The sequence below is a fragment of the Pectinophora gossypiella genome, chromosome 22 (genome assembly GCF_024362695.1).
Source record: "Pectinophora gossypiella chromosome 22, ilPecGoss1.1, whole genome shotgun sequence".
Taxonomy (NCBI): Eukaryota; Metazoa; Arthropoda; class Insecta; order Lepidoptera; family Gelechiidae; genus Pectinophora; species Pectinophora gossypiella.
In genome coordinates this window covers 10,261,446-10,287,219 of record NC_065425.1, presented here as the reverse complement: position 1 = coordinate 10,287,219, position 25,774 = coordinate 10,261,446, and the positions used below count along the sequence as shown (strand labels likewise).

Below are 25,774 nucleotides of genomic sequence, written 5' to 3'. Positions count from 1 at the left end.
GTGGTCACCCATTATTATTAGCGTGCCTTCCGAAGGACGGAGGAGCTTGGAGCAAAACTTTTTTTTTGTGGTCACCCATCCTATGACCGGCCTTTGCGAAAGTTGCTTAACTTCAACAATCGCAGACCGTGCGCGTTTACCGTTGCGCCACCGAGCTCCTCGGTACATATAGTTAACAACATCTAATTAACTTAAAATCGTCCAGATTCGCGAGACGCTTACAATGTCAAATAGTTCGGCTCAATTATGTCGTCGTAAATATGACAACACTCACTGCACCAATAGTAGCTAAACAGCCAAGATGTTCAAAAATATGTGGACGATTAGATTACATTGGAGGAGCTCTGTGGCGTAGCGGTAAACGCGCTCGGTCTGCGATTGTTGAAGTTAAGCAACTTTCGCAAAGGCCGGTCATAGGATGGGTGACCACAAAAAAAAGTTTTGCTCCAAGCTCCTCCGTCCTTCGGAAGGCACGCTAAGCCGTTGGTCCCGACTGTATTAGCAGTCGTTAATAACCATCAATCCGCACTGGGCCCGCGTGGTGGTTTAAGGCCCGATCTCCCTATCCATAGGGAAGGCCCGTGCCCCAGCAGTGGGGACGTTAATGGGCTGATGATGATGAGATTAGATTGCCAACTTTTTGAACACGCAGGTTGTGCCGATGTTTTTGGTCACTTTGAGTGTTACTATCTATACGGCCACCTTGAACGTCCCTAATTATTGGACATTCTGGATGTTGCTAATTATATGTATACCTACCTTAACTGCACTAACTATTTGCTTCTGACAGTACCCTGACTCTCCCATTGGAATATAGTCTTCAGCTAACGTTATGTTATAATTTATAACGTTATTATCAAGGGTGTCATGCTCGGCGGTGAAGGAAAACGTCATGGGGAATCCCACATTTCACCACAAAAAAGCGTTTTGGAGGTACGGTCACAATCAGGTGTATACACTTAGATACCATGTCACATTAACTTTTTTGACAAATGAAACCGTAAGTCTCATTAAATGTCAAATATAATAGTGCGACAGGGTTCTAAAGTGGGTACATGATATTACTCATGACTGTACCTATGTGACCTAACCTGTATTGTGCTGGTTTTCCCTTCGGGTAGGAAGGTCAGGCAGGCAGTCGCTTCAATAAAAAAATCGGACCTGTCAAATCTTTAGGTTAGATAATCGGACCCTGTGAAAAACGGGATAACTGTAGAGACGATGATGATTATGATGGTCTTCTTCTATCGTGTGGGTTGTGAGGTGGATAACCAACCTCATCAACCCTGGCGTCAGGGTTATTATTGTGCCACCGAAAGCCCCTGACGTGACTCAAGTAACGCTGTAATTATCAACGGTGTTGCTTATGTAATCATATATTAATTACAACAATAACATTATTATAATCCTAATCAAGAAATTACTGCGTTACAGGTTGGCGCCGTGTGAAACTTAATTAGCAATTGCCAATCTGATAAACATATCTATGTTTCGATCATAAGTGATTATCACGTGCTCAGCGCTGAAGGAAAACATCTTGAGGAAAACCACATTCCCGAGAAATGCATTTTCGGAGAAACGTGACCTGAACTGTATTGGGGTGGTTTTCCCTTCGCGGGTTGGAAGGTCAGACAGGCAGTCGCTTCTGTAAAAAACCGGACCTGTCAAATCTTCAGGTTAGGTAAGCGGACCCTGTGAGAAACGGGATAATGCTAGAGGGATGATAATGTACTTATACATCACAATATATAATGCAAACCACACGTCTCGACACTTGCACCTGAGCTCTGATGCCAATTAACTATTGCTTATCTTATGATTGATCTAACCAATACCCTTTAATTATGTTGACTCTGCAATGTAATCCCTAAAGATATACGCCCATAACAGGTAATACATGCCCAAAAGTGACAGGTAACATTTCAAGGTTAGCCCAGCTGACGTCATACCCGCCCTGCATTGCCATTTCGTAAAAAAAGTTACCCACAACCAATGTTTTTATAAGGAAATTTTAACGGCGTCCGTGGTCCAGTGGTTGAGCGTTGGGCTCACGATTCGGAGGTTCCGGTTCGAATCCCGGTGGGGACATATCACAAAAATCACTTTGTGATCCCTAGTTTGGTTAGGACGTTACAGGCTGATCACTTGATTGTCCAAAAAGTAAGATGATTCGTGCTTCGGAAAGCACGTTAAGCCGTTGGTCCCAGTTACTACTCACTGATGTAAGTGAGTAGTCGTTCATGAGCCATGTCAGGTGCCTTTGGCGGCTCAATAGTAACCCTGACACCAGGGTTGATGAGGTTGGTAATTCACCTTACAACCTACACGATAGAGGTGGAAGAATTTTGAACTTTTAGTAAAATGTTTACTTACTGTTTTAATGATTTTTATACATGTGACAAGTAATAATAATTAAATACATTAGTCAGTAATTCACTTAATTTTCAAAAATAAAGTTTACGTTCTTGGAATGTTGGAAACACTAATTTAATGGTAACACAGTGGTAACACTTATGTCATCAAAGGGCTAGCAATGGCGGCTTGTCATAGGATTGAGCATACCTGGTTTTCTTATACCATGATATACGCAATCTAAACAGACAGACAGTTGATATAGGTACCTCTCTCTCTCTCTCTATTTAAGAGCTGCGCTCTTGTCGGTGGAGTAACCGCCATTCCTCTCTTCTTCCCGCCAAAATCTTCACCTCCCGATACGACACGACCTGCACCTTCTCTTTTATTTGTTTCATAAATGTTATCCTAGGTCTACCCATTCCTCTCTTCCCTTCAATTTTTCCTTCTATAATGTTTGTTATAAATGAATCGTGTCGTATCAGGTGGCCAATCATATTTCCTCTCCGGTTCTCTATAGGTACCTACTTGATTATATATTAATATAGGTACATAATAATAAGGGACTTTCCAGACACTCCTTAGCATCATCATCAGCCGTACGACGCCCACTGCTGGGCATAGGCCTCCCCCAAGGATCTCCACGACGATCGGTCCTGCGCTGCCCGCATCCAGCGCAGCACTCCTTAGCACATCGGCAAAAAGTCGCCAGTATGTTGTTATTCTACAGATTGCACTTCGGGGAGTGTGTCCGCGATCTACACGAGCTCATTCCACCATCCCCCTTTGAGGTCCCCCTACCCCGTGACGTAACCCGACGTGGAATTCTAAATATTTTATTTACCCGCTTGACGGTGCCTAAACTTTTCATGGCCCCACCTCACTCACACAAACCGCGTGATTCACGCAGCATCGTAATCTGTAGCTGTCGTTAGGTTTCCTATTATTTAGTTATCCGCTTCCCATACTTTTCATGGCCACACTTTACTTGCTCGTCGCCCGTCTCTTGGCCACACCACGTGAGACACGTCTCACAGAATAAGGCACGTTGTTAATAATCTACCAACAGGGCTAACACGTCCTTTCTCGGTTTTTTATTGTCCCTGGCTTGTTACAAGACTGGATTTTTGGTTGGGAGTTAATACCTATTGTTATTTTTTTAAATATATAAACAGACTATAAATAAATAATAATTAAGTATGTCCTACAACTTGGCACAGACTAACTTTATAAACTGTACCCGCTGTGCTACCCATATTGTAGTTCGTCCCACATAGAAACTGCATTTTTTTAAAATCCAATCCATTCGCTAGCGGCCCAAGCCCGATTACATAAACTAATTACTATTGCCATAGTAAGTAATTTCACCTACCAAATTCATTCAGGTACGCCCAATTTCGTCAGGCATCATATTTTCATCAAGTATGCAAGTTAAATCCGCTTGCCAAATTATGACTTTGCAATAGGCATTAAAATATTTTTAGGCCATGCGAATGGATGCTTTGATCGTGGTGGATGGAAACTACGGCAGACGTGTTACGCTACCGCGACACACCCGTTTCGCTTGCTTGGCTCATGCGCCGCTGTTTTTATTCGACCGCGAGGAAGCGAAAAGGTGTTTTTTTACTGTCTTTTTTGCGTTTTGTTTCGACTTAACTTTTCAAATAGGAAACTATTTGTTAAGAACGAAATTAAAAAAAATATAAAAAAGTTAACTGTCAAACGAGACGTCAAATCAATGAGAGTGAAATTCATTTTGTTGGCTTGTTGTATTCGCTGTATTTAGATTATTCTGTAAAAATGCCTGCTGGGACATCAACCATGGACCCTTTGAGGGAAAAAGCCTTCCAGGACTACAGGAAGAAGCTTATGGAGCACAAAGAAGTGGAATCCAGACTCAAAGATAGTAAGTTTTTGTTGTTCATTCCACAAGCAATTTCTGCCGAATCATCGAACATCTTTTGTATATTTACTTACATTTTCTTATATTTCATGATGTAACAGTTTCATAAGAATTTTCTAGTCACTTAAACGATATTTTGATAGAACTATTTTAGAAACATCTGTTATTTTACTGTTAAAATTAGGTTAGATTTTGGTCATGTCAATTATTACTAAATAGGTCAGAATTGTATCAAATTTTGAGTTTAACAGTTTATAAAAACGTTATTTAGACTTCTGAACTGTCTTATCTTTAATAATTTTACAAATTCCATATTGAATTGTAAAATGGTGTGATTTAATGGAGTATTATTTTAATGATTTCAGTGAGGGAACAACTGAAGGACCTCACAAAACAGTATGACAAGAGCGAGAATGACTTGAAGGCTCTACAGAGTGTTGGCCAGATTGTCGGTGAAGTGCTGAAGCAGTTGACTGAAGAAAAATGTAAGTATTTCACCTCATCCCTCACCACCTATCCACTATTTATTTATCAGAAAGATTCTCTAGTGATTATAGCTACTTGTAACACAGCCAAAATTTAACAATTCCTGTTTCTTTTTTCATAAATTAGTGTAATTTTTTTTTTTAAATTGCATCAACACGTATTGACACAATGTAAAATTTATTGTGTTTGGTCCCCAGAAAATGAGAGGTTAATGTATCCCTTTCAAAAAGTACTTCTATCATTTCAGTCATTGTAAAAGCGACTAACGGACCACGCTACGTAGTGGGCTGCCGTCGTCAGTTGGACAAGAACAAGTTGAAGGGAGGCACCAGGGTCGCCCTGGACATGACCACGTTGACCATCATGAGACATCTGCCCAGAGAGGTGAGCTGTTGCTGCTATTGTATATTTAATAAATAAAATGAGTATTATTTATATTGTCTAGTATATTCGTTTTTGAAGACTTGGAGATATTTAATTTCACCAAATTATTTTTAAATCCATCAATTATTTATTGCATTCCATGTAGTACAATGGGGTGTTACATAGGCATAGGAACTAAAACATGGACCCTGTAGGGCACAGCAACGTTGAAGGGAAGAGAGGATGTGTGTATTAAAATTAAAACTTATAATTTAAAAATTTGTCTACAGTATATTAGCTCTTTTAATTAGCATAGGTTTTAGATTTTTTATAAATAAATTAGTTTTAGTTTCATCTCTTAAGTACTTAGAGAGCTTATTATATATTTTAATGGACATTGCAAATGGGCTCGTGGCGTGTAATTAGCCTAGAATTTAGCAACATTAATCTGCCTTGTTGTCGATGCGAATAGGGTGTAGGAAAGTCACTTCGTTTTTTATATAAGTGAGGGTGTTTTTTAACAAATTTGCAATAGCTCCAATATGTAGGTAGAAGGCAGTGTTAATACGCAAAGTTGATGTAAATGTGTTTTGCAAGATTCAGTTTGCTTAATGTTACCTTTGATTCGTATAATTTTTTTCTGCCTGTTTTTTTTTTTTTGCCAAGAGGAAAGTACTTAACAAATATAATTTTATTGTCAATTTACAGTTTTGAATCTGATTAAAGATAAAGTACTTAGATTAATAGTAGATGCTCCCTGCTACGTCACAAATGATATGATACATCACAATCTCCAAATAAAAACGGTCAAGGAAGAAATCAAAAGTAATATATCAAAGTACAAAAACAGGCTGGAAAACCACCCAAATGAAATGGCAGTGGAGCTAATGAGAAACCCAAACACATTTTTGAGACTGAAGAGGAAAGCGCCACAAGATCTAATCAAGTAACCATTTAGGATGGGACAATGGTTCCATGCCTTGCAAGCCTGATAGTATGGAGAATCAAAAATATTGCTGAATGTCCTTGATGATAGATTGCATTAAAAAAAGTAAATAAAAAAAAAATTAAAAAAAATTTCACAAGGTCCTTGCTTTCTTTGATCTTGGTCTGTCTGTTACGATTTCATATCAAAACCAATTTTGATGTAAGTTCTAAAGGTCTTTGAAGAACATGACCATTCCACAGCCATTAGCATGTGCGGATATCGTCCTCCACAGTTCTGTGTTTATAATAGTTTTAGGCCAGAAAATCTTGAAAATTTTCCGTAAGCATTTACCAACAAGCACTTGGTGTTGGCGTAGGTTGCTACGCATACCTTGGACTGCGATGCGTACGAATGAGTCCATATTAAAAGAGCTCAAGATCACGACGCGGCTCTCCTCAATATGCCGGAATCGTGCCCTAAGCTTCTTCGGACATATTATGCGGTCTCCGAAGCACAGTCTGGAGAAGCAGATCATCGTTGGGCAAGTGGATGGCAAACGTGCGCGAGGAAAGGCGCCTACGAGGTGGTCTGACATCGTGAAGAAGACGGTGGGCGGCAGCATACAGAGGGCGGTCCACGCAGCATATAGCCGTACCGAGTGGAAAACCATAACCTGTGGTTGCGATCCTCAGCAGTGAGGGAACGACGAAGAAGAAGACTTGGTGTTTGCCAGTTAGGTCTTTTGTAATAGATACAATGAATAATCCATTGTTATTGTACTTACAGGTTGACCCTCTGGTGTACAACATGAGTCACGAAGACCCCGGAGATGTGACATACTCTGCCATCGGTGGTCTCCAGGAACAGATCAGACAACTTAGAGAGGTGAGACCATGAAAAGATAGGTATTGAGAATTGGTAGATTATGGTATGTTGTGTATATTAACCGGGAGCGGAAAATAAAAGCCTTTTATTGGCGAAAACTTTTTATTGGCGTCATTTATTAGCGACATCTGTTAGATTTTTTTTGGTTGACATTCCATTCTCAAATATCTTGACATTGAGATTGAAACGAACGAACGAAGCGAACTAATTGGTTCCTAAAATATGCGCTAGATGGCGCTTGTCCCTGATTGTATTATACGTCTCGCTGCTGGGCACAGGCCTCAATCAACCGGAGGGGATATGGAGCATACTCCACCACGCTGCTCCACTGCGGGTTGGTGGAAGTGTGTTTACAGCTAATAGCCGGGACCAACAGCTTAAACACGGAATCGTTTTGCTTTTTCAGACAATCAGGTGATTCAAGCCTGAAAGTGAATTATTATAAATCAAATGATTTATTCACATAGGATTCATGGTTTTGTAAGCAGTTGATAGGTTATACCAAATCAAATCAATAATAATAAAATAATAATATATAATTAATGATTTGTTTTTATCTCGTAAATTTTCAGGTGATCGAGCTCCCTCTAATGAACCCAGAGCTGTTCGTGCGAGTAGGCATCACCCCTCCTAAAGGATGCTTGTTGTATGGCCCGCCTGGTACCGGGAAGACTTTACTAGCCAGAGCGGTCGCCTCGCAACTCGACGCTAACTTCCTGAAGGTAATGTACTTGGAAATTTAATATCGGAGATGTATTAGGGTAGACACGACCTGCACCTTCTCTTTTATTTGTTTCATAAATATTCTCCTAGGTCTACCCCCTTCGTCTCTTCCATTCAGTTTTTCCTTCTATAATGTTAAAAAAAGTAAGTAAGTGTATAAAAGAGAAGGTGCAGGTCGTGTCGTATCGGGAGGTGAAGGTTTTGGCGGGAAGAAGAGAGGAATGGCGATTACTCCACCGACAAGAGCGCAGCTCTTATATAGAGAGAGAGATTGGGGTAGAACGCTTGCCTCTCACTTTGAGGTCGCAGGCTCAACCAATGATTGTCGAATTTGTTTTCGAATTCATGTTTGGATCATAAATGATTATCACGCTCAGTGGTGAAGGAAACCATCTTGAGGAAACCCACATTCCTGAGAAATGCGTTCGGAGGTATCTGACCTAACCTGTATTGGGGTGGTTTTCCCTTCGCGGGTTGGAAGGGCAGACAGGCAGTTCTTCTGTAAAAAACCGGACCTGTCAAATGTTCAGGTTAGGTAAGCGGACCCTGTGAAGGTTCAGGTTAGAAAATCGATCTTCGCGGATCACAACGCCACAAATATGCTATTAATTATTATCATCATTAATTTTAGAGCCACGCTATTGTCGGTGTAGCATTCTCTATGCTACTTTTTAGGGAAAAATGAGGCAGTATTTTTATTTGTTTTATTTATTTTCATCATATACTTAATCTAAATACATGGTTTGAATGATGCCGTTAAACCAGAGGTTTCTCTCGGCACCCATTCGTCGCTATAAACAGAAAAATAAAAAATAAATAATCGTAATATAAAAATACAGTCAGTGGTTTCCCTCTTGCCTTCCGCCCTCATTAATTATTATGGTCCCCTATAAATATTTCCTTCTTTCCATTAATCTAGCATGTAACTTGCGATATTCTAGGTGGTATCGTCAGCTATAGTGGATAAATACATCGGCGAGTCCGCGCGTCTAATCCGCGAGATGTTCAACTACGCGCGCGACCACCAGCCCTGCATCATATTCATGGACGAGATCGATGCTATAGGTCAGTTCACTATCCCAACACGCACACAAGTAACCCCACACTCACACGTACGCACTCTTGAATACACAAACGAACACACGCACGTATTTACTTACGCACCCATGCACACGCACATACGCACGCATTTACGTACGCACACGTTCACGTACGTAAGCATTCACGTACGGCCACGTTCACCCACGCACGCACATACGCACACATTCACACACACGCACACACGAACATAAGCACGCATTCACGTACGCAAGCGTTAACATACGCACACGTTCACACACGCACGCACATACGAACTTATGCACACACGCACGCACTCATGCACATACGCACGCATTTACGTACGCACGCAATCGGGTACGCACACAAACACTCGCACTTAGTAGAAACAAGTAACATTTTTATATAATTTATTTTACGAGGAAACTACTCAATTCTTTTAACACTACATCCCCTTGCAGGCGGCAGGCGTTTCTCGGAGGGCACAAGCGCAGACAGAGAAATCCAGCGCACCCTCATGGAGCTCCTGAACCAGATGGACGGGTTCGACTCCCTGGGGCAGGTGAAGATCATCATGGCCACCAACCGGCCCGACACCCTCGACCCCGCGCTACTGCGCCCTGGCAGGCTGGACAGGAAGATCGAGATACCACTGCCCAACGAGCAGGCCAGGTGAGTACCATGCATTACATAATAATACACATAAACTCGAGGACTCAACACAAACTTAATAAACTTGAGGAGCTCGGTGGCGCAGCGGTAAACGCGCTCGGTCTGCGATTGTTGAAGTTAACCAACTTTCGCAAAGGCCGGTCATAGGATGGGTGACCACAAAAAAAGTTTTCATCTCGAGCTCCTCCGTGCTTCGGAAGGCACGTTAAGCCGTTGGTCCCGGCTGCATTAGCAGTCGTTAATAACCATCAATCCGCACTGGGCCCGCGTGATGGTTTAAGGCCCGATCTCCCTATTCATCCATAGGGAAGGCCCGTGCCCCAGCAGTGGGGACGTTAATGGGCTGATGATGATGATGATCACACATAAACTAACATAAATCAGTTTGTCAAAAAATTAATGTGACATGGTACCAAAGTGTATACATATTAATGCTCGCGACCGTACTATAATTTTATTTTCCAATAAATTTTCAGGTTAGAAATTCTGAAGATCCACGCAGCCCCCATAGCCAAACACGGCGAGATGGATTACGAAGCGGTGGTCAAACTGTCGGACACGTTCAACGGAGCTGATCTCCGTAACGTGTGCACGGAGGCTGGACTGTTCGCTATCCGAGCTGAGAGGGAATATATTATACAGGTGAGGCATAAAAATAGATAATATACAGGGTGTTAGTGACATCGTAACGAAAACTTTGAGGGGTGATTGAGGCCATGATTCTGAGATGATATCAAGTGGAATTTTCCGTCGCAAAAGTATGGAACTGAAAATAATTTAAAAAAAAACACAAAAAATTTCATGAATATTCAGACTGAAAATTCCACTTGATATTAACTCAGAATCATGGTCTGAACCATCCCCCTCAGTATTCGTTACGGTGTCACTAACACCCTGTATATATACATTTTATGAGCAATACAATATACTGGAGGATATATAGGAGGAGCTCGGTGGCGCAGCGGTAAACGCGCACGGTCTGCGATTGTTGAAGTTAAGCAACTTTCGCAAAGGCCGGTCATAGGATGGGTGACCACAAAAATAAAGCTTTCATCTCGAGCTCCTCCGTGCTTCGGAACGCACGTTAAGCCGTTGGTCCTGACTGCATTAGCAGTCGTTAATAACCACCAATCCGCACTGGGCCCGCGTGATGGTTTAAGGCCCGATCTCCTTATCCATCCATAGGGAAGGCCCGTGCCCCAGCAGTGGGGACGTTAATGGGCTGATGATGATACAACGTAATTTAAAAAAAAACTCGGTACTATGGAGTCTTTTGGATGAATGCCTGTATATTACTCACCTCTACTTATTTGGTCTTTCTAATTATATAATTGTTTATATTTAAAGTTTCACGGCGCATTGGCGCTTCTGCACTGTAAAGTTGTGGAATGTAAATAAATAAATAAGTAATAAAATAATTAAAACTATACTACTAAAACTAAATTAAAAAGCTCAATTAAAGATGCTCCCTTTTATCACCTCTCGACCTTTAGTAGTATAGTTTTAATTATTATAAAACACAACATTCCTATTAGGATATTTAATATTCGATACATATATAATAAACTGCAAATAAATAATAAATAAGTAATAAAATACTCTGTTTGCAACGAGTGCAGAATGCCATCCTACGTTCAATTGCGAACGCACCATGGTTCAGCAAGAATGAAGAAATACACGAATACCTTAACATTCCAACCGTCGCTGAAGAGATCAAAAATTACCAAAAGAAACATCTAGAGCGGCTAGCCGATCATCCGAATCCCCTCGCACCAGAGCTTATAGACCTCGTAAATGTGGTGAAACGACTGAAGAGAAGCCATGTCGTATAAAGTGGGAGGCTGTGACATTGGTTGTGGCTCCTCGTCATCTATCCACTTAACGAAACTGCTTATAGTCTAGAGGACTGATACTATTGTAATGGTTGTATTGTATTGGTTGATGGTACTTGTGTAAAAAAAAAATGTTTTTTTTTTTTCAGGAGGATCTAATGAAGGCTGTCCGCAAGGTGGCGGATAACAAGAAACTCGAGAGCAAGTTGGACTACAAGCCCGTCTAAACATTTACATTATTCAATATTTAAATTACAAATTAAACATACTAATACTTCATACTAACTATAATTGGACACTTGGACAGCCCACTTTGTTATTGTCCCACTGCTGGGCACAGACCTCCGTTCAATCAACCGGAGGGGGTATGGAGCATACTCCACCACGCTGCTCCACTGCGGGTTACATTCAAATAGTTTCCCTTCACCATTGATGTGAACTTAGGCTCTAGACAGACGGACCCCATTTCAACTGCAATCCAACCGCAAATTGCAGTTCAGGTGCAGTTTGAATGCAGTTGACACGACTGCAATAGAACTGCAAACCAACTGTGCAACACGACTGCAATTGAACTGCAATCGAACTGCCCGTTTGGTTTGCAGTTCTATTGCAGTCGCGTCAACTGCATTCAAACTGCATCGGAACTGCAATTTGGCAGTCGGATTGCAGTTGAAATGCGGTCCGTCAGTCTAGAGCCTTAGGATTAAAATAATAGAACAATATTGTAACTCCGAGTTATAATATTGGCTACTAGAGTTTAAAAAATTATAATGGCCCCGATTCCTGCTGACACGTCTTTAATTTTATTTTAAGTTATACCTGTCGTGTCGAAAAGAAAAGGGACGGATGATTGACAATTGTTAATTTTAAAATGAATGAATAACCCGGGCGATTAAAATAGGCATCGCGCTCTTATGCAACCCGTTTGATGTGTGCTGTCAACTTAATTCTGTCGGGTTATCGGCCACTGCAGAATTTTGGAAGGGCTTTTTAAATTTCTGCCTAATATTGACGTGTGTTCCGTAAATTTTATGCCTGTCGATTACCCGTCCCTTTCTTTGTCAGCGGATAAGAAAATAACAGGTATAACTTAAAATAAAATTAGATTGTGTATACAGTCATGAGCAATATAATGTACCCACTTTAGGACTCTGTCGCACTAACATATTTGACATTTAGTGAGACTTACAGTTCAGTTTGTCAAAAAAGTTAATGTGACATGGTACCAAAGTGTATACATATTAATGCTCGTGACCGTACTGGAATATTGTCCTTTACGGCGTTTGTCTGTAAAAATGTCTATGTATGTATTGTATGAAATAAAATACTGTACTTTTTAGGTTAAATAAAAAACTGGATTTTTTAAAAACGATTTTTTATTTAGGCAATGGGTCAACCCACCGGGACCACGGGTAAAGGCTGAATCTTTCGAACGCCGGAACGCGGATCTCGACCAGACACAATGTAAAATCTATTGTGTCTGGTATCTCGGCATATGAGAGGTTAATAAAAAACAGCGCTGTGTCGCAGGTTCTAAGTTGGTTTACAGTAAATAACCTAGTTCTAAATGCTAAGAAAACGAAGTGTATTAAATTTGTTCTACCAAACGTAAAGAAAGTAAATAATAACATTAAAATTAACGACGAGAAACTAGATTTTGTTGAACACACAGTTTTCTTAGGAATTACTGTAGATTCAAAACTTCAATGGGGCCCACATATTGTATCACTAGCGGGCAAGCTAAGTTCAGCAGCATATGCCGTCAGAAGGATCCGACAACTCACAGATGTACCCACTGCTAGACTTGTCTACTTCAGCTACTTCCACAGCATAATGTCTTACGGTATTTTGCTGTGGAGTCGAGCCGCTGATGTAGAAACTATTTTCATCATTCAAAAAAGAGCAGTTCGCGCTATTTATAAGCTGCGTTGTCGGGACTCTTTGAGGGAGCTGTTTAAAGAAATAAATATACTGACGGTCGCAAGTCAATATATATATGAAAACATTATGTATGTACGTAAAAACTTATCTCTCCTTCCGAGAAACTGTGAAAGGCATACTTACAATACAAGAAATAAACATAAAATTGCTATTCAAAATTCTAGATTAAGTAAATTAAATTCATCTTTTTTGGGGTTATGTATACGTTTTTACAATAAAATACCAGATAATATTTTAAATTTGTCAGAAAATAAATTTAAAGCTCACGTGAAGCTTACTTTATGTAAAAAAGCTTATTATAAGATTAATGACTACCTAAATGATAAAAATGTCTGGTATTGAATGTGTTCCTCTAGTTATTAAATAACTTGTAATGTATATCCTCATTGGTTTTTAAAAGATGTGTTGCTGTTGCAGTTTCTTGTCATTTCTTCTCCTCAGCCATAACACCTTGCGAAATGACGTAAATTCAAAAATGTTACATTGACCTTCAACAAGTTTATCCATGATAATTACGTTGAATAAATGATTCTGATCTGAAATGATTCTGATCTGATCTGATCTGATCTGAATACTCTACAGATGCACTTCTCATCATAAAAATCGATATACCTCGCAAGTTTGATTTGGAAGGATTAACAGAATAATATTAATTCAAGTATTCAGTTATACATATTATTATTAACATAAACAGCCTATACACGTCCCACTGCTGGGCACAGGCCCCCCCTCAATCAACCGGAGATGGTATGGAGCATACTCCACCACGCTGCTCCACTACGGCTTGGCGGATGTGATTGGCTAGTAGCCCGGGACCAACGGCTTAGCGTGCCTTCCGAAGCACAGAATCATCTTAATGTTTCGGACAAAAAAAAATACAGTAAGTATTATAAACATTTATAAGTATTATACACACACAAAGTTATTATTTTGTATCACATCAAAATTTAAATTTTGTCATGTTATAGGTCATCTGCCTCCTTGCCACTTTTAGTAAAACAATAGCTCCGAGAAACTAACAACAAATAATAGTTGCTTACCAACTTTTAGTATCTATTAATTCATACCTACCCACCATTTGTGTTACATTGTGTGCAGTGCGCTCGCTTTATCGCAACCCACTACTACCCTATTTTTTTATATTTCTATATTATTTTGTGATTTTTTTTCTCATGTAAGCTAATTTAATTCTTTATGAGGATATAAAGTTCTTCTTAAACCCGAAACATTTTAATTCTTGGTGCCATTTCTAAAACTTATATTTTATTTTAGTCTTGACTGCTCTAGTAATAGCGCCGTCCTTCACTTACAATGAGCACAAGACAGAGATACAGACAAAGCTCATTAAATAAAGATTAAAAAAAAATATACAAAATTAAAATGTGTTGGTGTCTGCAGAAATCAGCTCCAGTGTTCCAAATTCAAAGAAGCTATGACCAGACTCGTAAAAGAGGCTATTGAAATCAGAAAACAAAAATTTCAACATTTTTGTTTTCTGATTTGTAGTAGGTGTGGTAAAAAGCTTGAAACGGCCTAATGTGGTGAAAATACGTGAGGACACAATGAGTGCGGTTTGTCGTAGTGAGTTTAGTGCGAGTTCAGATGGTTCCGAACATTCCGATATCAAAACATAAACAAGCGGCAAAGAAAGAGGGTAGACAGATATGTCTGCCCGTAGAAAATTATCGATCTACCTACTTCACTCCAATCTCATCAGTCATCCCGTGATCATGACACTTGCAACAGTGTCGAAATATCGGCAGTCTCATAGCCCCATTTAAACGCGGTAAGAACCCGTTATTATGTGCTTAATTCCAAATTCAAATTGAAAAAAATAAATTACAATAACACGTAAGTGTTACCATTCAATTGGTATCCAACATTTCAAGGACGTAATTTTTATTATTGAAAATTAAGTGAATTACTGACGAATGTATTTAATTACTATTATTTGTCACATTTATAAAAATCATTATAACTGTACGTAAATATTTTACTAAAAGTAGAAAATTTCCTTGCAAAGTCAATTAAAAACATTGGACATTAGTAATTTAATTTTTACGAAATGGCAACGCAGGGTTCGGATGCCGTCAGTTGGGCTAACCTTGAAATGCTAGCTGTCAGTTTTGAGCATACCTGGTCTTATACCATGAATCTAATTACACTTTTTTTAGAATTATTTTTATATTGAGTATGGTTTAGTTGATTCTATCACCAAATGATCCAATGCATTCTTAGTTTGAATTCAGTATGCTTTGTAGCTACTGTTTATGTATTTTTTATTTTATTCGCAAAAGGGCAAAATTTCATAAAGGCAACTTTGGTACAGTCAAGCTTAGTAAAATTTCACCATTCTGCGAAGTTGACATTTAGTGAACAATTTATTTATTTCTTTTTCATATTACTTAATAAAACCAGGCAAAGTGCCACTCTTTCGCGCTTTAGCGACGTTCTCATAATAACAAGAAAAGTCGACATAACCTTTAATTCTCCTGTCTTTATCGTATGGCTTTCCCGCCAAATAGATTTCCGAACTCGATTCAATCGATCGATTCGTATCGATATTCGAATCGTTCGTCTCCTCATTAGTCGATGATAGTTCTGAGTCGATCTCGTTTAATAACGTGTTTGACTTTGACTGTACTATGGGGTTGAACCTTACCGATGCCGTCCTAGGTACTATATTACTTTGGCTCGTAGTTTCTTCTGGCCTAACATTAGGTAGCGGAAAGTTGAAATTTCTTATAAGTAAACTCATATGCGTGTTAGGTTTTGGTGTTAAATTATTCTTATAGCAATAAGATACAAATTCTTCTTCTATTTCTTCCAAGACTGATTGGCTGACTGTAGCAAAGTCTTCAGTGTTTCTAAAGTGTTCTACGATGATCTGTGCAAGCTGTTTGTTGGTTTGTTCGCTACTCCCACGCGACTCTTGAATGCGTTTATAAACACCAGCGCTTACTAGGACTAGGAATCTGAAAGAGAAGAAAAAAAACAAATTAACATTCATTTCTAGAAAATATCGTCTCTGGAAAGGCAAAACTACGTAGGAGCCTATCCTAAAATAGCAGTCTATGGTTATGTAATTACTAGACGTAGAAAATTATAAAACAATGCTAATATTTACATCATCAAAATTGAATAAGTGGATGGAATGTTATGATAAAAAAACGAAAAATTTAATATACTTACCCGGCCTTTTCTCGAAGTAAGCCTTTCAGCGCTAACGTAATTTTGCATTGCCAGTGACGATATTAAAATGCTCAAAAAATTTAATAAATAAAACTGGCAAAATAGATAACGAAAATCCCTTATGTTATAACTTTAAGTTGGTAGTACATATATATTACAATATGTAAAAATTATAATAAAAATACTTAAAAATAAAATTATTAAATAACATAAATAATAAAATATATAAAAAAATAAAAATATTAGTTAATTTAATATGTCCAAAAAATGTGGAACGCTTCACGATTTTGCGTGTCATCCTTGCGCAGGGGCCATGCTAATCTTCTCTGTATCGTTCCAATTTTAGTATATGTACTGCCGAAGCAAGTACACTTGGTATGGTGAAACTTTTGTATATATACTGACGTCGTGTAAAAACTTTGATACCGCGTTTTAGGACTCATACATTTAGTTCATTTCGACTCTAGCGCCATCTCGTGGCGGGTTAGGTAAATAAAGTCGAGTATGGTGTGGTGTGAGTGGGTGAGATGGTAAAAATAAAATATAATGAAGAACTGGCTTTTTTATAAACATTGATAAAGCTCTGTATAATATTTTGTGTAAATTATTTTAGTTTGATATTAAATTAGACAAACTTCAATGCTAAATAGAGTAGCTGATCTCAAAACATTATTTTGTAACGTTGCCCGCTTAAGATCCCAAAAACTTTATACAATGGCTTTTTGTGATTTTTTTATTATTAATTATAATATAAAAAAGACCTTGTTTTAAGTTTACGCGGTTATTATCATAATTAAAGCACATAATAACGGGTTCTTACCGCGTTTAAATGGAGATATGAGACTCCCGATATTAAGAACCCGTTATTATGTGCTTTAATTATAAAAAAGACCTTATTTCATACGTTATAATTTATCGCCGTGCAAAAGCAACGTGTTTATTTTACTTGTTACTAGATGGCGCTAGTGTCGAAATAAAGCAAATGTATGAGTCCTAAAACGCGGTATCGAAGTTTTCACACCACGTCAGTATATATACAAAAGTTTCACCGTACCAAGTGTACTTGCTTCGGCAGTACATATACTAAAATTGGAACGATACAGAGAAGATTAGCATGGCCCCTGCGCAAGGATGACACGCAAAATCGTGAAGCGTTCCACATTTTTTGGACATGTTAATATTTTTATTTTTTATTTCATTCATTATTTATACTATTTAAACAATTCAATTGTTAAGTATTTTTATTATTATTATTTTTATAAGTTATAAGAGATTTTCGTTATTTATTTTACCAGATTTTTTTTCAAATAAAACAGTATTGAATTAGAAAACAAATTCGAAAATCATTGTTTAAGGCCCGTGCTGGATTTGAACCTGCGACCTCACAGTGACAGTCAAGCGCTCTTCCAACTGTGCTACCATGGCTGTCGTCTCGTCAATAAGTCACGTTAATGAAATAAAAAAAGTAGCCAAAAAGCACCTCACCTGCTATACCTATATACAGGGTGTTAGTGACATCGTAACGGATTCTGAGGGGGATGATTCAGACCATCATTCTAAATATCTCTCTCTTTATTTAAGAGCTGCGCTCTTATCGGTGGAGTAATCGCCTTCATTACTCCATAGATAGGGCGTGTAGAACGGTGGTTGCCCCAATCGCCTTCCGTTCCGCAGTACACCGACCAATTTCTCAATCGCTGATGTTCTAGCTAGAGCCCTACCAGAATCCATTTCCTCGGCCTCCAAGTACTGATACCGCTGCTGCCCGGCATCAGGGGTGAGCTTTTGAAGTAGCGGCGCCTACTCGCTACGTCACAAGATCGTCATAGAACCTAAGTAGCATTTTATAGGTTAGCCCGTCCCAGTGAGCTACCCACTACGTTCTGCTAATCCTGTCGCTGTTTGTTCGGGGACTGCTTATTTTTATATTCGCAGCTAACCATCATATCTGATGGCCGTTCCACTATCCGCCACCTATGGACCCCGTAGATGGCCTACAGCTCAGCCTACTACTAATAATGTATATTTCCTTTTATTTTTAGTGCAATAAAGTATATTTATATTTGTACCTGCTATAATGGTCCAACGCAATAGGCCCGTGTATCTCGCTAACAGCCACTACAGGCTCGGCAGACGCGGCGCTTAGCGTCGGGAAGGCCTTCCATAATCCCTTCACCAAGTAGTTGCCAAGGCACCTCGTGCCTGTTTGGTTGCCGAGGTATTGTGCTGCCAAGGAGAAGTGTCATTGTAAATATTTTTTGTTCAATAAAGTTTATTTAGGAAAGCTAGAAGGAAAGAGAGGAAGGGGAAGACCAAGAAGAGCTTACATGGAACAGATTAAAGAAAAGGTTAACGTCTTGTCTTATAAGGAAGTCAAGGAATTGGCGTTTGATAGACTGGAATGGAAAATGCTACACCATCAAGAGCGTGGCTCTTAAATTGATGATGATAAAAGTTCATTTATTTATTCTTCTTCTATGTGGGTTGTGAGGAGTTTACCAACCCCATCAACCCTCAGGGTTACTATTGACCAGACAAAGGCCCCTGACATAACTCATGTAACAACTAGTAGTGTAGACACTATTATAACACGGCCTCAGTGGTGAAGTGGTTGCGTTGGACGATCTGGGTTCGATTCCCGGTTGGGACACGTCTAAGAAAAAATCTCTTTGTTAGACTGGACCTGGTTTGTTGTCGGAAAAATAAGATGATTCCGTGCTTCGGAAGGCATGTTAAGCCGTTCGTCTCGGCAGCGGGGTCACAGTGGCCACCCGTGATCCGACCTGTCTCCCGGGAGGGGGGGTCATGATGGTCATGACCCTTCTGGATCCGCCCATGGTAGAGCTGTCAAAGTTATCCGTTTGCAGGAGTCTCTCTTAATTTAAGAGCCGCGCTCTTGTCGGTGGAGTAATCGCCATTCCTCTCTTCTTCACGCCAAATTCACCTCCTGATACGACACGACCTGCACCTTTTATTTGCAGGAGTAGTGGGGTTGAACCAGCGACAGCGGTTCTCATACAAAATTATTCCGTAGGAAACCTTACCATGAGAAGGACTTACGATGACCAAATTGGAGATGTCCTTAGAAAAGGTTCAATACGATCTACTCTGAACCGGCGTGCGTGTATGAAGCGATTGATGAATGTGGAGGAAGCAAGAGAAGTGTGTCAGGATCGAAGCAAATGGAATTCTATAGTCTCTGCTTACCCCGGCGGGAAATAGGCGTGAGTTTATGTATGTATGTATGTAAACCTTACCGTTCCTCAGTTTATTGACATCCAGTCCAAGCTGCGACAGCCTCAATAACTCATCTTCGTTGTTCAAGCTATGGTCCACTGTTAACTGTACCACCCTCAGAACGGAATTGTCGTCAGTCCTGTACGAAGACGGAAGACACTCAGTTTATCATCATCTCCCTAGTATCCCGTTTTTCACAGGGTCCGCTTACCTAACCTGAAGATTTGCAGTAGTTTTAGGCGGATGAGACGTTCGTTATGTAAAAATTGTCGATTCAAAGTGTAACTATGACCTTGAATGTTGTGGTTAGTATGGATATGCCCATGAGATTTTGTGATTATATTACGTTATAATTTTAAAACGAATGAGTTAATGAATAAATAACCTGAGCGATTCAAATAGGCATCTCGCAGGTTTGCAACCCTCGACGTGCGCTGTCAACTTAATTCTGTCGGATTATTGGCCGATGTAAAATTTTTAGAGAGTTGTTTTAGATTTCTCACTAAAATTGACGTGTGTTGTTAAAATTGATGTCAAATACCCGTCCCTTTCTGCTTCAGCGGATAAGAAAATGACAGTTATAACTTAAAATAAAATTAGATGGTGTGTACGGGATAATTCCCGTGCGGGAGTATGGTGCTTATGCACCATTGTAGAAATTACCAAAATAATTTTCAATATAAAAATACTTTTTAATAAAAATTCAAATATTGAGTTTCGAGATTCAAAATTTGTGAGGCGTATCCATGTTACGACAAATCTCGCAAAAGGCACTAACTTACTACTACTTATTACCAGGTTACTGGGGGATTAAAATGGCCACATCGAAGCAATTCATCTAAGAAAGCAATATTGCTATTTGACATTTGTTTGCATTGCGCGCTTACTTTTATATGCGCATTCGATGTGGCCACATTTAAACCCCCTGGTCCTCAGTACCTGCATAGCAACGCCCGCATCTCCCCAACGTTGGCCACGAAGAGTTTGTTGTTTAACACTAGGGCTATGACCACAGTTGCTCCGCTGGATAGGCGCTGGTCGATTTCTTTAAGACGGGCGAGTATGTTGTCACTGTTTTGGGATAGCTGGAATTGTAAAAAAAATGTTACACATAACATAAGCTATTGTTTGACAAGCACATGAATACTATCATCGGCAAAGCATCTAAGGCCTTGGGGTTTGTTATGCGTAATTCCAGGGATTTTACTCAAGCCAAGACATTTAAAATTTTATATTGTTCTTTTGTTCGTAGTAATTTGGAGTATGCTTCGCAAATCTGGAGTCCACGATACGGAACTTATGTCTCACGTCTCGAAAACATCCAGAAAAAGTTTATTAAATATTTGTGTTATCGTCTTAGGGATCGTTACAAATCTAGTTTGTATGTAGACCTGTGTAGACGACATCACCTTCTGCCATTAGAGAGGCGTCGAGAGGTCGCGGATTTAGTATTTCTTTTAAAAATTGCTTCCGGTTCCGTAGACTGCCCAGAATTATTATCCCAGGTCTATTTGAGAGTGCCGACGAAGTCTCTTAGGTACAATTCTATTTTATACCTCCCATCTGCGTCTACTAACTACAGGCAGAATACCTATATGTGGCGTGCGAGTAGGAATTTCAACAGACTGGCAGGTGATCTAGACATTGACCTTTTTAATACTAGTTGCACTGCGGCAAGGCGTCTCTTAAGTCAGAGTTTCTTCGTTGAATAAATCAATAACCTTTTGCATTGTGTTCTATCATATTAATTACATTATTATTATTGTTTCTTGTTTACCTATTTTGTAAGTGCTCTTTATAGCATTTTTCTTTTTAGTCTAGTTGTGTCTATTGGTGAGGACCTGTAAATGGCTGTTTGTTTTTTAGTATGAACTATTATTTTGTAATATTAGCTGTTGGTCTTCCAATAAAATAAATAAATAAATAGATAAATAAATAAATAAACAACCTATATACGTCCCACTGCTGGGCACAGGTCCGCTGCAGGTAGGTGGAGCTGTTTTATGGCTAATAGCCGAGACCAACGGCTTAACGCCCTCCGAAGCTCGGAATCATCTTACTTTTTCGGACAATCAGGTGATTTAAGCCTACGATCTCGTTACAAAAGACAGCCTCGCAAAGTGATTGCAACAATGTCTCCACCGGGAATCGAACCCGGACCTCCAATTCGTGAGCCCTACGCTCAAACCACTAGACCATGGAAAGTGTTGTCATATTTTAATTTTCGTTGACTGACATTTCTAGGGTTGAACTTACATGCTAGCCGCAAAAGGTTTAGTCTGATCTACTCTGAACCGGCGTGCGTGTATGAAGCGATTGATGCATGTGGAGGAAGCAAGAGAAATGTCAGTATCGAAGCAAATGGAATTCTAGTCTCTGCTTATAACATAAATAAATAAAATTAATTTAAAAAGTTCCGACATGTCATGAGTACGGAAAGGTGTTCGATTCGCCGATTGTGCAAGCGGAAGTGGGGGTAACATCTAGCCACCGCCGTCTGTCTGTCAGTTAGTCAGTTACGATCGGAACGCGGAAGGCGACGGACGTTGCCTCGACGTCGGTGTTTGGGACTCGCATATTGTGAAATGGGAAAGAGCCCGCGCAAGTACCTTTTACATGTCCCTTGATTCGGTTTGTGTGTTGTGTATCATGGGAAGTGGACTTTCGCCTACGGAGGAGTATTATAGCATCGCATATCCAGGACATGTCCACACCAAGGGACCTATGATGTCGAAAAGGTATTTATAACATAAATCTAGCATACAGAACTAATTTAAATAGCATCTCTATCTGCTTTCGCACACATCCAGGGTATCTAGTAAAAAAAACCTATCCAAAACTTGGCAACTATATACAATTCTATAAAAAAATGAAGGTATCTTTTCACGTATGATCGATTACTTACGTTACACAAAATAATTTATAAGTTCGGGATTAAATTCCCAACTGAGGGTAGTCGGAAATACAGCCGTGAAATAAGTACTGTGTGTGTGGATTGATTTGAACCATGATCACATCTGGTGTACCGTCTCATGCGTAAATGCGATCGAGAGACAGTGCGCGCATTGTCCCTTAGCCCTTAAAGGCCCATTTAAGACTAAAGTAAAACCCAGAGGGGGTGACGTCGGCGCCCGATACGAATTTATGCGATGCAAAGACCGTTATAATATTATTCTTTGACATGATGTAGAGAACATTTAATTTTACCAAGTAGGTAGGTTCAATGAATTTACCTGATTCATAGTTTGTAGTTGATACTGTAGACTTGTCCTTTCAGCAATCATTCCATCATAATTCTCTATGTATGCTTTCTCCACTGAGGTGAATGCGTTTCTGAAATAGACAAATAGTTTATTAAAGCATTTAATCTAATGATCAATACATACACACATAAACTCACGCCTATTTCCCGCCGGGTAGGCAGAGACTATAGAATTCCATTTGCTTCGATTCTGACACAATTCTCTTGCTTCGTTGGTTCGTCGACGTTGGTTCGAATAATTAATAACATTAAATAAACAAAAATATAATATCTAGATAAAATAATTATAATGTTATTTTATCTAGATATTTGTTATTTACAAATGAAATAATAATGAATGAGTCTAAAATTTTATTTTTATTTTCAGGTAAGTACACTTCAGAACTTATTCTATGTAAGTAACTATTTCAACTTACATCCTAAACAAACGTCTTTAGTGGGTGTAATAAAAAAGAATTGCCGTGTTAATCTTGCAGTCTTATTCGTTTAGATTCGTAATCCAAGTAGATGGCGCCAGGTTCGGATAGGGCTGGGTCTATTAACAACTTCCCAATAATTTGACAAATAAAATATTTTTTAAGAAACGTGAATATGAAAAATTTCCTATGATATGACGTAAATACTGTGGTTTGACATTATGAATGAGTGGTCAAACGTCTCATTGTTCCATAATTCGTGACTTGAAAAATCTCTGAATTTCAGGCAGGCAGGTTTTCTGTCACCGTAAGGGTTCCTTTTTACCATTTTGCTTCGAAACCCTAAAAATTATTACCTCAATCTGTCTCTAATTTCCTCATCGGTATTACTGGCCGATGGTGGCGGGAACAGGAGCTCTGCAGCCATCCGTTGCATGATGATTCGAGCTGCTTCCAGTCCATTATGCGGTTCAAATACTCCATATAGGCAACTGAAAATGTTATTTTGTAGACTTAAACTTAATCTCAAAACTATAAAACTATGAGCAATGTTATAAATTAAAGGGACAAACTAGGTATAAGGTTTCTGTTTTCCTTTTGAGGAACCCTAAAAACTGTTAAAAAAGGTTTTAAGTTTTGATGGAGATTTTCTGGTACTTCACTATTATTAATGACAAATTAATTAACAATATCATTTTACAATTATTACAAAACAATATGATTTATTTACCTATATTTTATTTTTTTTGTTTTTGTTTTCCCCGAAGGGTAAGGCGAAGGGAACTATGCCCATACAGCCATGTCTGACGTATTTTTTTTCTTGATGATTAATGAAATGAAAAAAGGTGATGATGATGAAACCTAAGCCCCCACCCTCGGAGTAGACTCCTACTCCGAACCCCAAACGAATTAACTCAAAAGTCCGCATAAACTTTTGAGTTATGAAGCGGCTTCCCGGCACGAAGCGAAAATAGGCAGATACACTTTGTTCATTGAATACTCCAATAAAATAACACTCGCGAATATCTTCCGACTAACTTAATGCGATCATTAACCACAAAACACCACTTCGTATTAATTATTTAGATTACTCAACGAAGAAAGCAACTGTCCCGTTCCCGTTTCCCGCCGAAAAGCCTTATTTACCTATAATCCACTTAAAAATATCAAGAGGCGGCTTAACTGACAAAAGCATTTTTTCTAGGCAACCAAGAAATATTACTAATGCATATTAATAGGTATATTATGCCACATACACATTCAAAAAAAGAATCTGATATTTGTTTACTTTCTTTTTCTTCTTTTTTCTTTTCTTTTTTTTCTTGTCTCCGTTGTGCTCAATAAAGTATTTTCACAGAGAAAGAAAAAAAATAAATGAAAGGTTTTTATCTATCTATCTTTCCTGCGCAGTAAATTTCTGCTATCCACCAGGTTTTCTTTTCATAGGACATCTTTTAGAGCTACTATACATTTTCACTGTATAACAGGCGAAATATAAAAAAAATAAATAAAATTACGAGTTATCTTCGGTCTCGCAGTAGAAACACAGGTAATCATCGTTGGAGTTAGGATTTCCACTTCCTACACGGGAGAAGTATGATGCTACGCTGGTATTCTTGCACTTAGGCAGGTCATCTGTCCACGGCCTGGCTATCATGTTGTAATATTTAAGTTATTGCACGAAATTTCGGAAAATAAATACCTAGTCCGGGAAACTGTAATGCACGACCATGATAAAGCCCAACCGAGTATTGTACATCCAAATATTCCGTGACCATATGTACACGGATTATCATCGCGTACATTCCGTGGCTGCGAATTAACACCTTGGACAAAAGCGACACAAGGTGATAAAGCCCATCCAAATATTCCGTGTACACTTCCTCCTATTGGTCGATCGCGCTCGTCGCCTATTGGTTAATTGATCAATCTATTATTTGTGGTTGTGCTACGTTTACACGCAGTAGGAATGTACTCTATTAAGATATAGCGAGAGAAACGGTGTCAAACAGGCTTGTTAGTAACCTCGTTTGTTTTTTTATTCTATTTTTATACGTTTAAATAAATGTACGAACAAACGAAGAGCCGTTAACTTTTATCACAGTATGTTAGTATATCCTAATAAACAGTTTATAAAAAAAGTCTGGAGGTTTGAAAGTTGTTTTATCAAAATTTTGTCAGGACTTAAAAGTTTGTGGACAGGAGCCATGCTTACCAGCTGTTCACGTTTACAATAATACATAAACTCAGTCCCGTGCACAATCCTTTGTGGGGTAATTAAATTAGAACCATTTGTTATAAGACAATTTTTGATACAAATCTTAAGTCAAATATGGTTGCCCAATCCGTAAGCCAGGAAAATACCCGAGAAGACAGGCAATTGCAGATATTCTACATTTTTGTATAAATTGACCGGTAGATTAACAAGGATTGGTTAGGTATGTAGATAATGGATTGGTTAACAAACCATTCCCTCATACTAGACTCTTTTTGTCAGAAAGAACCCAAAATCATAATTGCCCA

The 25,774-nt window shown here is 39.0% G+C and overlaps 3 protein-coding genes and 2 non-coding genes across 8 annotated transcripts in view; 2 read left to right on the top strand and 3 right to left on the bottom strand.

The window, feature by feature from the left end:
• LOC126377107 (TGF-beta-activated kinase 1 and MAP3K7-binding protein 1-like) overlaps window positions 1–24,981 on the bottom strand; it is a 558,148-nt gene extending 533,167 nt beyond the window's left edge. For 3 of the 4 annotated variants that reach the window (XR_007567791.1, XR_007567789.1, XR_007567790.1), the window contains exons 1-7: window positions 24,769–24,981; window positions 23,608–23,742; window positions 22,807–22,906; window positions 20,513–20,658; window positions 19,594–19,712; window positions 18,406–18,562; window positions 14,839–16,119 (exon numbers count right to left, since the gene is read on the bottom strand). Coding sequence is in view for 1 of the 4 variants with exons in the window: in XM_050024768.1 (XP_049880725.1) it covers window positions 15,546–16,119; window positions 18,406–18,562; window positions 19,594–19,712; window positions 20,513–20,658; window positions 22,807–22,906; window positions 23,608–23,742; window positions 24,769–24,908 (1,371 nt within the window). In the remaining 3 variants the exon portion in view is untranslated. Of the gene's footprint in view, window positions 1–13,711; window positions 16,120–18,405; window positions 18,563–19,593; window positions 19,713–20,512; window positions 20,659–22,806; window positions 22,907–23,607; window positions 23,743–24,768 lie in introns of those variants that run through there. The other variant, XM_050024768.1, reaches the window with a different exon arrangement.
• LOC126377187 (homeotic protein empty spiracles-like) overlaps window positions 1–25,774 on the bottom strand; it is a 352,173-nt gene that overhangs the window by 67,437 nt on the left and 258,962 nt on the right. The gene's annotated exons all lie outside the window — the stretch shown is intronic.
• LOC126377131 (26S proteasome regulatory subunit 10B) lies at window positions 4,080–12,572 on the top strand. Its single transcript, XM_050024809.1, has 9 exons — window positions 4,080–4,258; window positions 4,621–4,740; window positions 4,989–5,125; window positions 6,819–6,917; window positions 7,490–7,639; window positions 8,582–8,705; window positions 9,161–9,371; window positions 9,848–10,013; window positions 11,353–12,572. Exons 1-9 carry the CDS (start codon window positions 4,153–4,155, stop codon window positions 11,428–11,430), a joined length of 1,191 nt encoding a protein of 396 aa, XP_049880766.1. The 5' UTR covers window positions 4,080–4,152; the 3' UTR covers window positions 11,431–12,572.
• On the bottom strand, window positions 16,600–16,706 carry LOC126377299 (U6 spliceosomal RNA). Its single transcript, XR_007567841.1, has one exon. It is a non-coding gene; the product is annotated as a U6 spliceosomal RNA (small nuclear RNA).
• On the top strand, window positions 17,396–17,502 carry LOC126377298 (U6 spliceosomal RNA). The gene has a single exon (XR_007567840.1). It is a non-coding gene; the product is annotated as a U6 spliceosomal RNA (small nuclear RNA).

Coding starts and splice junctions, on each gene's coding strand:
- LOC126377131 (XM_050024809.1), top strand. CDS start 4,153: ATGCCTGCTGGGACATCAACCATGGACCCTTTGAGGGAAAAAGCCTTC. Junction 4,259..4,620: donor GGAATCCAGACTCAAAGATA/GTAAGTTTTTGT, acceptor TAATGATTTCAG/TGAGGGAACAACTGAAGGAC. Junction 4,741..4,988: donor GCAGTTGACTGAAGAAAAAT/GTAAGTATTTCA, acceptor CTATCATTTCAG/TCATTGTAAAAGCGACTAAC.